The sequence below is a fragment of the Aedes albopictus genome, chromosome 2 (assembly GCF_035046485.1).
Source record: "Aedes albopictus strain Foshan chromosome 2, AalbF5, whole genome shotgun sequence".
NCBI lineage: Eukaryota > Metazoa > Arthropoda > Insecta > Diptera > Culicidae > Aedes > Aedes albopictus.
Window position 1 is genome coordinate 53313623 of NC_085137.1, and position 18169 is coordinate 53331791.

Below are 18169 nucleotides of genomic sequence, written 5' to 3' on the forward strand. Positions count from 1 at the left end.
CAATACGGACTGTAGACACCAACTTTATTATACCGGATGCAATCTTCACACGATCTAAAGTTGAATGGGCAGTGAACTCCTTCGAACCATTCAAATCTCCGGGAAGGGATGGCATATTTCCTGCACTTCTTCAGAAGGGTGGAAAAGAGTTGCTAGATTCCCTTACTAGTATTTTTAAATGCAGTTTAACTTTAGGGCATATACCTAAAGTATGGACTCAAGTTCGAGTAGTTTTTATTCCAAAAGCGGGTAAAAAAGACAAAGCACAACCAAAATCTTTCAGGCCTATAAGTCTTACGTCTACCATACTCAAAATTATGGAAAAGATAATAGACGAATACATAAAATCAAATTATTTACAAAGATATCCTCTCAGTAGATATCAATTTGCTTACCAATCCAATAAATCTACAGTCACAGCTCTTCACGAACTAGTTACAAAAATAGAAAGTACGCTTAACAGGAAAGAGATTGCTCTTGTAGCATTTCTTGATATAGAAGGTGCTTTTGATAATGCATCTTACAGCTCTATTGACAATTCAATGACAAATAGAAACTTCGATCCTTGTATCAAAAAGTGGATAATGGAAATGCTAAATAATAGGAAAGTATCGGCTGAATTGGGAGAATCATCCATAACTGTAAAGACTACCAGGGGATGTCCTCAAGGGGGTGTATTGTCCCCCTTACTATGGTCACTTGTTGTTGATGATCTTCTTAATACACTAGCGGAAAAAGGCTTCGAAGTCATCGGTTTTGCAGATGACGTAGTTATAATAGTGCGTGGAAAGTTTGACAGTATTATAACAAACAGAATGCAATCTGCACTAAACTGCACCTGGCGTTGGTGTCAAAACGAAGGATTGATTATCAACCCTTCAAAAGCAGTTTTAGTGCCATTTACCCGCAAAAGAAAACCTGCTTTGAAAACTTTGAAAATTAACGGATCTATCTTAAAATACTCGTCAAATGCTAAATATCTGGGAGTAATTCTAGATGATAAACTTAACTGGAACTTACACTTAGAACATGTAATTAACAAAACCACGAGTGCTCTTTGGGTAAGTAAAACTACGTTTAGAAGAAAATGGGGGCTCAAACCAAAAATGATTCATTGGATCTATACGGTTATCGTAAGACCCAGGATAGTCTATGCGTCGCTGGTTTGGTGGCCTAAGACAAAACAATATACAACACAAAGAAGACTCGAAAAGTTACAACGTTTGGCTTGTATGGCTATAACAGGAGCAATGCATAGTACACCGTCAAAGGCCTTAGATGCCGCTCTTTATAAACTTCCACTGCATCAATATGTGCAGAAGGAAGCTGAAATGAGTGCCCTAAGGCTAAGAAGAAGTACTATATTACTGGAAGGTAATCTTGTCGGGCATCTCAGTATACTGAAAGATTTTCCCGTTAATCAATTAGTAGTAATGAACGAAGACTGGATGGATAAGAGACTGAACTTTGATATACCATACACAGTGGTCAACACTGATCGTCAAGTATGGGAATCGGGGGGACCGAATATCTTACCAGGATCGGTTATTTTCTACACAAATGGCTCAAAAATGAATGATGGCACTGGAGCTGGAATTACCGGGCCAGAGCTGAATATTTCAATATCAATGGGAAAATGGACAACCGTTTTTCTTGCAGAAATATATGCAATTCTGGAGTGTGTGTCTGTATGCCTTAATAGGAAGTACAGGTATACACGGATTTGCATATTTTCAGATAGTCAGGCAGCTTTGAATGCACTAAAATCTTTCACATGTCAGTCTAAACTGGTGTGGGAATGCATTGAACTACTGAAACAGTTGGCCGCTAAAAACCAGGTTAATCTGTACTGGGTACCAGGCCACTGTGGAATAGAAGGTAATGAAAAAGCTGATACACTTGCCAGAGAAGGCTCTGAAGTTCAATTCATAGGCCCAGAACCATTCTGTGGTGTATCTAAATGTGAAATACAAATGGAAGTAAAGCGATGGGAGGATCAAATGATACAATCAAACTGGATTGCTACGAAAACATCAAGACAATCCAAACTGTTCATAACTCCGAATGACAAAACTACAGAAAAACTATTAAACCTAAATAAAAAATCTCTGAGCATAGCTATTGGGCTTCTCACGGGGCACTGCCCGACACGATATCATTTGAAAAATATTAATCGATGTCAAACTGATGTCTGTCGATTCTGTAACTATGCAATTGAGACCTCTCACCATCTGTTATGTGACTGTCCAGCACTATTTGTGCGTAGAAGACAATATTTTACCAAGGGTATTCTAAATCCTTCTGAAATTTGATTGAAAAATCCCAATTTGATGGTTGATTTTATCCTAAGAATCATCCCAGATTGGGGTATTTCGCATAATCAGCAAACGACGTCAACCCTCAATGGTGACTCGTCGTCCTGAACAAATGCGAAACTAAATAGGGGTATACCACAATAGATCAAAGTAATGGTCGCAGTGGTTCAAATCCCAACAAAAAAAAAATGACTTCTAGAAGGTGACTAAAACATCAATTTTTCAATGATTTTTAATAAATGTAAATACGCTTTAAAATACATCAAAAACTGTTTTGAGATATACAAAACAGTCCTAAAAACCAGCCAAAAATATAAAAATTTTGGTTTTCCACGAAACAAAAATTACAAAAATGCTCAAACTATACCCTGTCTAAAGGCGGGGTTGGGTATTAGAGGGTTAAAATTCTATGATCAAATCCAATAGAAATGGCTAGAAGGATTTCCAAAGGCTTTGTTAATAAAACTCCGCCAAAGGTAATATGAAAGATTTCCATGGAGTAGCTCACAGGAAACTCGCCAAATACATTTCCAAAGTAAGTTAATCCCAAAGCGGAAAACGAAACTGCTGAACATTTACTCTGCAACTGTGGAGTACTATCCAATCAGAGATTGGCGGTATGTATTTGGTAAAGGGTTTCTAGAGCCCTTGGAAATTTGGCGAAGTAATCCCAACAGGGTAATAAACTTCATAAAACGAGTTGTGCCTAGTTGGGATCAGGTGTTTCATCAACCATTGTCCATCACAGCTCAATTGTGACAGGATATTTGACTAGCACCAAATTAAATATGGGTCATACCACAATATTCCTAAATAATGGACGCAGTGGTTAAAAAGGCTCTACAGATGAGGAAAAAAAAAGTTAATCCCAAGGTAATTACCAGAGGATTTTTCAAACGAATTATCAAAAAAAAACCAACGAAAAGTTCTAAATGGAATTTCCAAAGAAATATCTGTAGAAAAAATATTCTGAAGAAGTTCGCAAAGCCATTGCTGAAGCATTGCCGAGAACTGATCAAAAAAGTTTTCAAAGGAATTGCCTAACCATTTCTCAATAGAATTGCCGTATTAATTTTCAATGAATCTTGTAACAGAGTTCCTAAACAAAAATCTTGATAATCTTTACCAAAGAAATTGCGAACACAATAGCTGAGACAATTGCCAAAGAATTTCTTTCAAAATAATTAAGGATGCCGAAGGAGTTTCCAAATAAATTTTCAAAGATATTCCCTAACGAATTGCTGCACGGATTTCCAAAGCGATTACTGAAAAAGATCTAAAAGAAATTGCCGAAGGAAAATTCTAATAAAAAAAATGTAAGAATTCTTTCAAGAATTCTCAATGAAATTCCTCCAAGAAATTTTATTGGATTTTTTTAATGAATTCTTAAGGCATTCTTCCAAGGTTTCCATCTATTGATACCATTAAAGATTTACTTAGCGATAACACCAATTTCATCCGAATTTTCTTCACGAAGCTTTTTTTATAAGGATTTTTAAAGCATTTGTTCCAAATGAGGAACTCCAAGAACTCTTTCATAGATATCTTTTACGATTCATCTGTAGGAATAACTTCAAGGACTTCTTTACAAATTCCTCCAAGATGTGCTTCGAAAGTTGCTACAACGATTACTTCGGGAACTTCCTCCAAGTGTTTCTGAAGCGATTTCTTCAGTAATATCTATTCCCAAGAATTCCAAAAAGAATTTCTTAAATATTTCAACGAACGATTCTTTTGGAGCTACCCCACATGATCTCTTGAGCAAATTTCCTAGAAGAATTCTTTAAGATTTGTTTTTAGAAATTTCTGCAAGAATTCTTTTTGCAATGCCACAAATGTTTTTTCTTGAAGTCTTTTCAAGGATTTCTTACGAAGCATTGTTCAAGCATTTCAAAGATTTCTTCAGAAATTCTTCCAATAATTGCTGTATGAAATCTTCCAAAGATTCCTTAGGCATTTTTTTTAAATTGCGCTTTCACGATTCGATCATGAATCCTTTAAGAAATTCCAGTGAAGACCTCTTTTTCTCCAAGGATTTTTTCAAGATACGTTACAAAGATTCCATCAGGGATTTCTCAACGTTTTCCTTCAGATAAACCTCTGCAAGGATGAAACATTCATCCCCAAAGGATTCCTGCACAAATTTCCTCAGGGGATCTTAAAGAAATTTCACCAAGGCGTCCATCAGAAATTTCTCCACGGAAATCTATAGAAATTCTTTTGCTAATCAACATCAACGAATTTGAGAGGAATTCTTTGGAGTTTATGCCATTGATTGCTTTGAAAAATAATCTAGGCATTTCATAATTAATTCTTAAAAAAAATCCTTTGCTTTAAAAATTTCTTCGGGAATCCTTTACGTGATACCTCGTAGTACTTCTAGTACTTCTACTACTACTTCACAGTACTGTAGTAATCCGTCAAGAATGTCATCAAAGATATCTCCAAAATCAACCCAATGATTCTTTCCGAAAACATCTTAGAATTTATCTAGAAGATTTTTCGAGGATTCCTTTAAAAATTCCTCCAAAACTTCCTGCAAGCATTTCTACAAGGATTCTTTTGGAAATTCTTCCAAAACTTCTTCATAAAATCTCACAAGAATCCATCAAAGAACCATACCTGATCAAGCATGATCTCAGAAATTCATCAAAGGTATTTTTCATGAGGAACTCCTGCAAGATTCCTTCTTTGAGAAGTCTCTAAAAAAAATCCTAGAAGAAATCTCTTACGGTTCATCTGAAGGATTCGTTAAAGGACTTTATGACATAATCCTCGAAGGACTTTATGAAGGGATCCAAAGAGGTATTCCTGAAGGAATTCGTAAAAAAAAAATCTTCGAAGGAATTTTTGAAGGATTCCTTGATAAGTTTTTGAAAAACTTCCAGAAGACATTCTTGGAGGTGTTCCTGAAGGGATCAATTCAAGTATTCCAAAATCAATGCTTAGAAGTATTCCTGAAGCAATCTATGAAAAAGTTCTGAAGTAAATCTTAGAGGATTTTTTATAGAAGTCTTTGGAGTAACTGCTGGATAAATCGTAATACATATTCCCGAAGGCAAGGTAAGTCTTTACCTTGCTCAAAGGAATTCTCGCAGAAACCCTTCAAGGGATACTTGGAAAGAAATACTTGATGAAATCGTTGGATACATTGATTGCACTTATTTTTCATATGAAAGCAAAAAAATCGACAAACTATTGTTATTACGGTTTGGACCTGACATGTGTTCAGATCTTAACCTTCATGCAGCCAACGTACATTTTCCATCTTCGGAAATGCACAAGAAGGGTCATAACTTTTTTGTTTTTCAATGGATTTTGATGAAATTTTCACAACTTCCCGAAAAACTCTTCTAGTTTATGATGCCGGGGACATGGGTGCCTGGTCCACATGGTTCCGGAGTTATTCCGGATTGTCTTGGGATACCAAAATTGGCCACATACTTTGTGCAACGTATATATCAAGATCCCGATGAGGTAGAAGTATAGTGTCTTCGGCGAATTTGTTCAGCAGGATAAGAACTGTGCTCATTTTCAGTGCTGCATGTATTAAGAAAATATTTGTATGAACCCTAATGAACAAGAAGTATTCCATTTTTAGCATATTTGTTCAGCAAGCTAAGAGCCATTTAGCAGGATAGTAGATGGTCGAATACGGTGGTACAAGAGGCAATAAACACCGTATTTTACCCCCTGCAGGCAAATTTTGTCGCCCTACAATATTGCTTCTTTTGCTCCGTCATTTCTTTCGGGAATGTCTCCGGGAATTTCTACAGGAACTCTTCCGGGAATTTTTCCAGGAATTTCTCCGGGAATTCCACCGGAAATTTATCCAACAATTCCACTGGGAATTCCTCAAGAACTTCCTCCAGGAATTTCTTCAGGAAATCTTCCAGGAGTTCTTCTAGGACATTCTCCAGAAGTTCCTCCGGAAAATCCTCTAAGACATCATCCAGGAATTCCTCCGGAAATTTCCCCAGGATTTCATCTAGGACTCCCATCAGGAACTCCTTTAGGAATTCCTTCGGTAATTTCTGCAGGAATTCTTCTGGGAATTTTTCCAGGGATTCCTCCGGACTTTTTTTCCAAGATTTTCTCCGGAAATTTCACTGATAGTTTCCCCAAGAATTCGTCCATGAGTGCCTCTAGGAATTCCTACATGAGCTCCTCCGGGAATTTCTTCAGGAATTCCTCCGGGATAGTCTATAGGAATTCCTCCAAGAATTTCTCTAGGAATTTCGCTGGGAATTTTCCCAAGAGTTTCTCCAGGAATATATTCGGGAATTTTCTAAGGAAAACTGTCGTTTTTTTTTCAAGAAAATCCTCTGGGAATTTCTCCAGGAATCTCTTCAGGAAGTCTTCCGTGATTTTTATTTTTCTCACAAAAACTTCAAGAATATCTCCCGGAATTCCTCTAGGACTTCCTTTAAAAATACCTCCGGGAATTTATCCTGTAACTCCTCCGGGAATTTCTCCAGGAATTCCTCCGAGAATGTCTCCAGGAATTTCTCCAGGAAATCCTCCAGGAATTGTTTTGGGAATTTCTTCTGGAAATCTTCCAGAAAATCCTTCAGGAATTCTTTTGGCAATTCCTCCGGGGACTCTTCTGGAAATTCCTCCGGGAATTTTTAAAGGAAACACTAGTTTACAGCATTTTTGAACTCGGTAAGCTGATGATCATTTTTGGTGTAGAATCATGCCCTGAGTTAAAAAAAAACCGAGGAAAAAAAATACAGTAGAGCGGATTTTTTTTCTACTTTCCATACATGGTTGGTGATTTGAAATCGATTTTTGTTTTATTCTTAAGCAAAGTCGCTCGCTTCGCACATCTCGTTCTCCGTAATCAATGCTCCGATTGAGCTGATTTTTTTTACTGTAACTCGCCAACATATGACATGTCAAATAAACGCTGAGAAGAATTTTTAAATTGTTGTTATCTTATTGAAAAAAAAATACATTTTTGGAAATTTTGCTAAAATTTAAGGAGATCGTTCCTTAAACTCGCAAATATCTTGAACTTAATCAATCTGACACAAAACCTGTATTCGGATGATCGAATAGTATTATATTCAGATTTTAAATTACGGAAAAAGATTTACAATTGGTTGAACAGAACGCAAGATATTTGAATTTTAGTTGATTCCATATTTTAAAAAGATGTCATACTCAATATTGAGCATAAACTTAAAAACTGTTCTACTTAAAAAAAAAAATTGAAGTATGGTTTCGAAATCAGCACTAAATTGTGCTTCAAAAATTTTTTGTCGTTGACAGAAGTTCACGACTTTTGTTTTGTTTTTGTAAACTAGTGAAATCATCGGGATTTTCTCAGGAAATCCTCTGGGAATTTCACCAAGTTTTCCTCTGAGAATCCCTCTGAGAAGGAAATTTCTCTGGGAATTCCTTTGGTAATTTCTCCAGCAAAAATGAAAAAAAAAGAAAAATTCTTCAGGGAATCCTTCTTCCTGGGGGATTCCCCGAAGGAAATTCCTGGAAGAACTCTGGAGGATTCCCCTGAGAGATTTCCTGGAGTAATCCCCGGGAGAATTCCTGGAGAAATACCCGAAAGAATTGCTAATGGGAGTCTTAGAAGAATTCCCGGAGAAATTCCTGGAAGAGATCGTAAAGAAATTCCTAGTGGAATTCCAGGAAAATTTTGGAAGGAAAATCCTAGTGGAATTTCTGGAGGAATTTCTGGGGGCATTTTCGGAGGAATTCCTGGAAGAATTTCTGGAGGATTTCCCGGATAATTTCTTGAATAAATTTCCGAAGCAATTCCTGGCGGATTTCCTGTACAAATTCCCGAAGAAATTCCCGGAGACATTTCCAGAGATATTCCTGGAGGAACTCGTTGAAAAATTCTCGGAGAAATCCAGCCTGGAAAAATTCTTAAACCAATTCCTGAGGAAAATCCCGGAGCAATTCATGGAGTTATTCCCGGAGGAACTCATGGAGGTATTCCTGGCCAAGTTCTCTGAGGAATTCCGGAGAAATTCCCAGAAGAATTCCTGGGGAAATTATCGAAGGAATATCTGAAGGAATCTCCGCAGGAGTTCCTGATGTGGGTCCTATAGAGGAAATCCTGGAAAAATTTCCAGAAGAATTCCCGGAGACATTTCCATAGGAATTCCTAGAAAAATTCCCGTATAAATTCCTGGAAAAAATCCTGGAAGAGTTCCTGTATAAATTCCAGGAGACATTCCCGGAAGAAAAAACGGAGCAATATTGTGGGGTAACAAAATTTGTCTGCAGGGGGTCGAAGACGGTGTAGCGAATAGCCTAGAGAATAAATCGCGAATCAAAGACTCAACTATCAGACAGTTTTTAGCTTGCTGAAGAACTTTGTTGAAGACGGCATCATCTATCTTATCAGGATTCTGAGATATAGGAGATTGAAGTTTTTTACCCTGGCGCCACCTAGCGGACGATTCTCGAACCAAAGACGCCATTGCCAGATAGTTCTTAGCCTGCTGGACAACTTTGCTGAAAACGGCATGCTTGTACCTCCAGTGTTGGTAAACTCACACTCAAAGCACACTCATGAACATGATCCATGATTCTGAATCGTTTTCTCACGCGCGAGTTTTTCATGCAAAATCTCGCTCTCACGAGTCAAGCGCCGAAATCTCATTTGCTTATAAAACGAATTCAAATCAATTTGAACGGCATTCAATGTTGTTGTACGCTAGATATACTTTTGTTCTATCAAGAAATTTTAAAAACTTCGATGTAAATAATAACAATACCAAGAAATAAAGCAGTGAGTGAAATCATGAGTTAACTCATGCATGATTTTTTCGGCGGCGAGTTTGGCGAGTCAAGAATCGTGCGTGAAACAACTCAACCATGAGATTTGAGAATTTGAGTTTTTACCAACACTGTGTACCTCATTAGGGTATCGAGATAAACGTGTTTGAATTTTTCAGACACAATGCGCCACCTAGCGGATAAATCCCAAACCAAAGACTTTACTATCAGATAGTTCTGAGCTTGCTGAAGAATGTTGCAGAAAACAGCATCATTCTATCTTATCAGGTTTCTGAGATATGAGGGTTTGAATATTTTTGACACTAGCGCCGCATAGCGTCCGAATCGCGAACCAAAGTCGCCGTTGCCAGTTAGTTCTTAACCTGCTGAACAAATTCGTCGAAGACACTATACTTCTACCTCATCGGGATCTTAAGTTATACGTTGCACAAAGTATGTGGCCAATTTTGGTATCCCAAGACAATCCGGAATAACTCCGGAACCATGTGGACCAGGCACCCATGTCCCCAGCATCATAAACTAGAAGAGTTTTTCGGGAAGTTGTGAAAATTTCATCAAAATCCATTGAAAAACAAAAAAGTTATGACCATTCTTGTGCTTTTCTGTAGGTGGAAAATGTACGTTGGCTGGATGAAGGTTAATTTTCATAACTGCGGCCCATAAATTTCAGCTGCTACCTTAAGCTAAGTCAACAACTATGTTTGGTCCTATTATTAGGATACCAGGGACGTTTTCACAGTGCTCATGAGTTTTACTTCCATATCGATACTGAGTTCGTAAGCTTCAATTTTAATTCTAACACATTTTTCTTTTAATTTTGGGGCCATCTTTGTGCCCCATTCCAAAAAACTCTTGATAATCACGAAGGGGCCCCCACATACCTATCAAAAGTTCTTCGAAGTGTTGAACTTATAGGAATCATTCGCTATTTAAAGAACTTTATTCAAACTAGTGTTAGAAACCTTCATTGATTTGGAGGCCCCCTGAAAACGGGGGCCCGGTGCGGACCGCACCCATTGCACCCCCCTTGCTACGCCACTGAGTTTTTTTATCAGCGTTGCTACTTTACTTTCTTAAAAGAACTGATAAATACTTAACGGTTTAAACTTGCTTTTGTGACAGTAATTTGTATGCTAAAAAGTTTGCATAAAATCTGATAAAAAGCTGTTCGGTTATTTTTCGGAATTTATGATGAACAAGCAGCAAGCAGATAAAATTTTGACAGCTAATTCATTTCAACTGTAAATGTTGGGTCTGGCTGCTCGTTTTGGAACATTTCAGTGTATATTCTTATATATTATTGGGCAAATTAGCTAGTGATGTGAGAAAAAAAAGTGCAATAACATCATGACTATATTCTCCCGGTGCCACCGGCGTTCAACTCAATGTAACACCATAATCGATTCATTGTTCGAACTAAATGCCTTCCCCGAATCGTGCAACGAAACGGAAGGTTATCGGGGCGCGATGTACTCCATTTGTATTTGCAAACATTTCAGTCTTATAAGGTAAATCCATCTACCAAATGTCGGTTCTTCTTGGTGTTTCTAATCTAATAATTGTTTAACTTCAAAGTATACGTTAAGAGAATTGCGCTGTCGATGGGCGACAATTTCTGTGCCGGTTGGTTGGTTTAGTAGGAACATTTGTGAGAGCAAAACACTCTAATTCTGTAATTTATTATGACACCCATAAGACAACGTTCGGAAGTTTCGATGTAATGACTTCAAGAGGGACAGAATGCCGTTGTTTAAATGCCAAACGTTTTAAGACTTCATCATCTGTCTACAGATGGTTTTGTGAACAGTAATAAGTAAAAAAAATAAATGTTGTTGCTTTGCATCTTTAAATGTTTTGTGAAAGCCAAACAGCATGTATGTAGCTATAATAAAACTATTTTAAACCTTCACCAAGGCCGAAAGTTTCATAAAAAAATAGAAGACTCCTTCGAATGATTATCTGAAAGCAAATAAAACCAAGAAAAAATCTGGATAACCGCGTTAGAGGAACAAGAGGAGACCCATAGATCAAGCAGATATTTCCGGCAAGCCGATGATTCTGGTAAGATGCAACAAATTTTATGAGGAGTCATTGATATCGTGGATTAATCTGAAAGTCAAAATCCATCCAGAATTTCCTTCAGGATTACTTTTTGGAACACCTTTTAAAATACTTGAATCCTCCTCGTCCAACTGCATGTATGGAAATTGCCCATAACGCAATGGAGGAGTCTTGTAGCACGAACCATTAAAAGATGTATAAAACCTCCGCATATCGTTTCGATCCGAGCTTTCCAATGCTTCAGCAATCCAACTTTTTTGTACTGCCGTTTTTTCAGTTGATTTTGTTCCTCTGCATCGGTCTCTGTTGAGCTGCGTACCGACCACATATATTGTCGCGTTTGTCACCCGTTGTTTGAAAAAATAACTGTCAAAACTCTTAACACATCATAAAATAGAGGGTAAACTATGGATGCATTGTACCTGCATATACGCTCAAACTGGTTCATCGATATTATCGATAACAATTGTGTGCTTTATTTATTTCTGAATTAATTAGACAACGACAGTTTTCGTTTCCAAAGCATGCTTGTGAATTCAGTGATGTTTACGCGTAAATGACGATAAGTTCCCAAAAAATGTGCAATTCCATCCTTATCTAGCCCGATTCATAAGGCGCCTTATCAGTTTCGACAATAAATGATTTGAATTACCGGTAGTACTGCCGCAGCACCTCACCTCTTTCCAACTGAGGAGCATCTTTTACGTTTCCCACACTCCCCCATATCGCTTTTGACAGCCAAAACCTGTTTTGGGCCAACAAAAATCTAACCGATAAAAGAGTTTGCTCAAATAAGTGTTCATCGCATTAGATCAGTAAACAGCGGTGTCAGTAGGTGTTGTGTCATAGTCTAGTTCTGTCCATCAGTATTCAAAGCTGCAACCATGTTGCTTTTCCTGCTGTTGTCGGTGGTCACGTTGACCTATTTCTGGATTGGAAGGCGATACTCGTACTGGAAGCAACGCTCGATACCCTACGTTGAACCTAGTTTCCCGCTAGGTAATCTGCAAGGTCTCAACAAGCGCCACTTTGGACTGTTGGCGCAAGATGTGTACTCAAAGCTGAAAGAAACCGGAGGCAAATTCGGAGGAATGTTCTTTTTCGTAAACCCGGTGGCGCTGATCCTGGACCTCGATTTCGCAAAGGATGTGTTTGTAAAGGATTTCCAATACTTCCATGATCGTGGAGTATACAGTAACGAAAAGGTAGATCCCATCACAGCTCATTTGGTGGCGATGGAGGGAACCAAGTGGAAGAACTTGCGAGCCAAACTGACTCCAACCTTCACTTCCGGAAAAATGAAGATGATGTTTCCAACTATTACGGCGGTTGCTGAGGAATTCCGGAAATGCATGGTAAACGAAGTTGATAAAGGACAAGAGGTTGAGATGAAAGAGTTTTTGGCGAGGTTCACAACAGATGTAATCGGTAACTGTGCTTTTGGTTTGGAATGCAACAGCCTTGTAGACCCTGAAGCTGAATTTAGGAGAATGGGCAGGAAAGCACTGACTCCCTCGCCGATGGGTTTCTTGCGAAGGATTCTAAGTGTCACTTTTCGAGATGCGGCCAGGGCACTTGGTGTTAGAATTTCCGATCCAGATGTTGCCGATTTCTTTATGAACGTAGTTAAAAGCACCATCGAGTACCGAGAACGTAATAAGGTTCAAAGAAACGACTTTATGGACTTGCTCATCAAATTAAAGAACGCGGAATCAGTGGATGGAAATCCTAGTCAACTTGAAGCATTGACTTTCAATGAAATCGCAGCGCAAGCGTTCGTGTTCTTCATTGCGGGTTTCGAGACATCGTCTACGGCAATGACGTTTTGTTTATACGAACTGGCCAAAAATCAGGAGCTACAAGATAAAGCGCGACGCAACATCAACGAAGTATTGGCTAAGCACGGATCAATGACGTACGAAGCTGTACACGAGATGAGGTACATCGAAAACTGTATCAATGGTATGTTTTCTCTTTTTTCAATAAGCTATGTCTTATCTAACTCCTTCCATGTTGCAGAATCGCTTCGGAAATACCCACCTCTGCCTAACATTCTGCGTAATGTAACCAAACCATACCGGGTCGCAGGAATGAATGTCACACTGGAGAAGGACTGCCGTGTCCTTCTGCCCGTGTATGCGATCCATCATGATGCGCAGCTCTACCCCGATCCACAGCAATACGACCCTGATCGCTTCAATCCGGACCAGTGTGCGGCTCGCCATCCGATGGCGTTTGTGCCGTTCGGCGAAGGACCCCGAATCTGCATTGGACAGCGCTTCGGTATGATGCAAGCCCGCGTTGGATTGACTTATCTGTTGAAGAACTTTCGCTTCACGCTATCGGAGAAGACGCCTAGTCCGCTGAATATACTGGCAAACAGTACGGTGCTAGCTTCCGAGGGTGGACTTTGGTTGAAGCTTCAGAAGCTATAATACGGTTTTTGAACGGGACAGAGAAAGTAAACTGTGTTTTGGTTATGCTATATCGCAAGTGTAAAGTGCTGATTTGATTCGGTAGTTCAACAACAGCTTCTGAACATTTAATTAATTAGCACATAATTGGCGATAACATATTAAAATAAAAAAGATTCCATCTTAATGGTGATGCAAACTTCGAAGCCATTTTTTTAATTCTTAATCGCTTAACCTTATTTACAGCCCCCGAATGCATTCCATAGAACACTATATCGAACGGGTTGCCTTCGTGCTGTTTTCTCTTTTCTGCTCAGTCCATGGTAGAATGATGACCACGAGGTTGTTGATGTGTGGCTGTTGTTCCTTCTCCAGTCCGATTGAGGATCCATTGTGAGTTGCCGTTTCGCCGATATCCAAGTATCCAGGTCCGTTAGAACCATGGACTCAGAAGAGGGTCAGTGTCGGTTGCTTTCAGGGGGGAAGAGTATCTGAAAAAAAAATGCAACTGCCGGGGTTGGAAAATAAACCTATGACCTGCCACGTCGTACAGATTTTAAACGGTCGATACAGACAGGATACAGATTCACGGAAAAAAAACTCAGATTTCAAAAAAAATGATACAGACTAGGAAACTGATTATACTATCACATTTTTCTTTTTTAAGTTTTTAAGAAATTGAATAAGTCATACAGCAGCTCACTGAGGAAAATGAGATATGCTGGTAATATTAGATATTTAAAATTGGTTTTCAATTTTGCTGAAAATTGGAAAACAGTTAAGCGGTAAAAAGTTATAGCGTATGTTTAAACAACACAACATTATTTTAAAAAATTAAAAAAGAACCATGCTAAAAGATTGAAAGTTGCGCAAGTCTGGTATCCAGGGCTTTCATTGGACCAGAAATTCTCAAAAATTGGCCAGAAGTTTCACAAAGATTTCTTTTTTGTGTGTGCATGGATTGCTTCAAAAATTTCCCCAAGATTTTTAATAATTACTTCAGGGATTTTTCAGAAATTTGTCCAGGAATTTCTTTGACTTGATATTTTTTATTTCAGAAAAATCTCCTGAAATGCCTTAAGGTTAAGAAAATTTTACAGAGATTTATTCAGGAAATCCTCCAGATTTTTTTAAGGAAATTTATCTTAAGACTTCTTCAAAAATCTTATAGAAATTATTTCATTATTTTTTCAAAAAAAATAGGAAACACTCGAAAATTATGTTCAGTGATGCTTCAAGAAAATTCTTCTAAAATTCTAAAACAAACACGTTTCTGTCGACTTAGGGTCTTCTGGGATCCACCCAAGCATCTCACCACCATTAACATACAGCTTGATGTTTGCGCTTTCTGTTAGTGGTGGTGAGGAGTGTGGGTGGAGCTCAAAAGGCCTCAAGTCGACAGAAGCATGTTTGTTTACAAAATGTTGATGCGGCCTTTTCAATTGTTGGTCTTGAAATATTCTCTTTACATTCCTTCAGAAATTCTTCAAGAGATTCCATTAGATATGTCTTCTATAACTCTGTTGGAAATATCAAAGGGATTTCCTGAAGCCTTTAATGACTCCAGGGGATTTTTTTTTTATTACCGTACGGGTTTGGGCCGAAGGGTCTCAGATTTTCATGAAACTTTCTCCACAGACAGGGTTCATGGATATATGAACAAAACAAATTAAATTCAGGGTCGCCTATTTTCCCGGAAAACTCAGGTGGAAGTTTGTTGTTTTCCCTTGATACTACTTACTTTGAAAAATCATAACTCAAGAACGAAGCATCGTAGAAACAAAGTTTTTTTTTAAGAATATGAAAGCATATTTTCTCAGAAATCCAAAAAAAACGAATTGGAATAAGTTTTCCACAAAATTTTCCACAGTTGAGAAAATTTGTGAAGAAAAGTTGGGAAAACTATGCCCGAACTCGTGGAAAATTTTCAAAAAAATATTTTTGTCAAGGGTATTTAATAAGCTTTAATCGCTGAAATTTTTGGAATGCACTTTTTTTCGTTTTTGAGTTATGGCCAATTTTGTTGGAAAATGTCCAAATGTGCCATAAAAGCCTTTTCTTTGAAAAATCTTAACTCAAGAACGAAGCATCGTAGAAACAAAGTTTTTTAATGAAAACGAAAGCAAATTTTCTCAGGAATCCAAAAAAAATATTAAGTGGAAAAAGTTTTTCACAAATTTTCCATTGTTGAGAAAATTTATAAAGAAAAGCCGGAAAAACTATGCCCAAATTCGCGGAAATTAAAAAAAAATATTTTTGAGAAGGTAATTTCATAAGTTTTGATCGCTGAAATTTTTGCAATGCACTTTTTTTTGCTCCTGTGCTATGGCCAATTAAGTGAACAAAATTGGCCAAAACTCAGGAAAAAAAGTGCATTCCAAAAATTTCAGCGATCAAAGCTTATGAAACCACCTTCACAAAAATATTTTATTAAAATTTTTCCGCGAATTCGGGAATAGTTTTCCGGCTTTTCTTTATGAATTTTCTCAATGGTGGAAAATTTTGTGGAAAACTTTTTCCACTTCTGTACACATTAATAAAAAAAAATCCACTTTATATATTTTTTTATTTCTGAAAAAAAATTATTACATGTTCTAAAAAAAATCTTTGTTTCTACGATGCTTCGTTCTTGAGTTATGGTTTTTCAAAGAAAAGGCTTATATGACACATTTGCACATATTTCAACAAAATTGGCCATAACTCAAAAACGAAAAAAAGTGCATTCCAAAAAATTCAGCGATTACAGCTTATAAAATAACCTTCTCAAACAATTTTTTTTGAAAATTTTCCATGAGTTCGGGCATAGTTTTTCCGGCTTTCCTTTACAAATTTTCTCATCTGTGGAAAACTTTTTCCAGTTCATATTTTTTTTTGATTGCTGAGAAAATTTCCTTTCGTTTTCATAAAAAAATTGTTTCTACGATGCTTCGTTTTTGAATTATGATTTTTCAAAGTAAGTAGTGTTTGAAGAAAACAAAAATTTCCACCTGAGTTTTCCGGGAAAATAGGTGACCCTGAATTTTTCTCAATTTTTTTTTTTGTTCATATATCCATGAGCCCTGCCTGTGAAGAAAGTTTGATGAAAATCTGATACCCTTCGGACCAATTTGTACGATAATAAAAAAAAATCCCCTCTAGTCTTCTTCATTACGTACTTTTGCATCTTTGACGTATAGGGGATTAAAGGGGGAAATCCTCAACCGAGCAGCCATTAGAGAGACGGCAGCCAATTAAACGCCCCATAATAAATTTAAAAGTTGCCATAAATAATTCTAAAATTGCCAATAAATAAATAGGGGTGGAAGCATTAATAAACTATAAAAGTTCCACAAACAAATCAAAAAGCACATAAATAATTCAAAACTTCCCATAAATATTTGATTTTCGATCAATAAAAAATGTCAGAATTTCCACAAATAAATCAACAATTGCAATAAAAAATTATATTTTTTCCAACAAAAAAATTCGAACATATTACATCACAGAACTATGATAGAGAGACTGAAACTATGTGTGCAATTTAACAGACAATCGCTTGCTGTCCGAACTCGCTAACGCTCGTCGGACTTTAAAAAGGGATAACATATCTGCCCGCATTATACCGGGCAAATTCTTGGATCTGTGGATTGCCTAGAACCGAATCGACGTAGATCCGGCGCGTCAGATTTCGGAAACTTCGGCGGCCTTCTGCCGCCTCAGTTCCTCAATCCTCTAAGCGGCTTCGCCGCATAGCTCAGCCGATACTTTAAGCTAGAATTGCATTCAAATTAATTGCTCATTGTTTCGTATTTATTGCTAAATTTTCAATTGCTTTTTTAATGTTTTTCAATTGGGAATTTTTGAATTATTTATGGAAAAATCAGATTTATTTATGGAAAATTTTAACTTTTTTGGTGGAAAATATGTAGTTATTTATTGCAGTGATTGATTTTTTTTGTGGAAATTCCGACATTTTTTATTGCACAAAAATCAATTATTTATGGGAAATTTTGATTTATTTATGCACTTTTTGATTTGTTTATGGAAATGTTGTAGTTTGTTATTGCTCCAACCCCTACTTCTTTATTGGCAATTTCTGATTTTGTTATGGAAAATAATCATTTTTTTATGAGTCGTTTATATTTTAGCCTTAGAGAGACCTTTAGTTTGAGTATAACTATTGAATTACAAGAAATGTTAGTCAAATAAAATATATGAATGTGACATTCTACGAGTTCAAAAAATTACAGCCTTAAAGCTGCTGAACTACCAAGCTACTGCCGAGAGGTTTCCATTGCCCCCCGAGATAATAACGACCCTAATAGGTTGTTTAAGAAATTCTTCCACGGAAGCCTTCAATAGGTTCCCCGGTGAATTTTTATAAAACTCTAGTATGGATGGTTTCAGAAATTCCTCCATGAAAGTTCCCTTTAGAAATTCCTTTAGAGATTTTTCCAGAAATTTCTCGAAGCGTTCCTGTAGAAGACATATCATGGACTGCCTCAGAAATTCTCCCACGTTTTTTTTTTACATATCCCTCCGGAGGTTCTCTCGAAAAATCGGAATTGCTTTAGAAAATCTTTCATGAATTTCTTTCAAAAATTTACATATAAAATTCAGAAATTGTTCCTT

The 18169-nt window shown here is 37.2% G+C and overlaps 1 protein-coding gene across 1 annotated transcript; it reads left to right on the forward strand.

Moving 5' to 3' along the window:
- The first annotated feature begins 11841 nt into the window (after positions 1-11841).
- Positions 11842-13764, forward strand: LOC109421555 (probable cytochrome P450 6a17). Its single transcript, XM_019696074.3, has 2 exons — positions 11842-13106; positions 13164-13764. The coding sequence occupies exons 1-2, from the start codon at positions 12029-12031 to the stop codon at positions 13577-13579; spliced, it is 1494 nt and encodes a 497-aa protein (XP_019551619.2). The 5' UTR covers positions 11842-12028; the 3' UTR covers positions 13580-13764.
- The last annotated feature ends 4405 nt before the right edge of the window (positions 13765-18169 follow it).

Excerpts from the sequence above, each read along its gene's own strand:
- LOC109421555 (XM_019696074.3), top strand. The coding sequence starts at position 12,029 with ATGTTGCTTTTCCTGCTGTTGTCGGTGGTCACGTTGACCTATTTCTGG. Across the intron at positions 13,107-13,163 it reads CATCGAAAACTGTATCAATG|AATCGCTTCGGAAATACCCA; the intron begins GTATGTTTTCTC and ends TCCATGTTGCAG.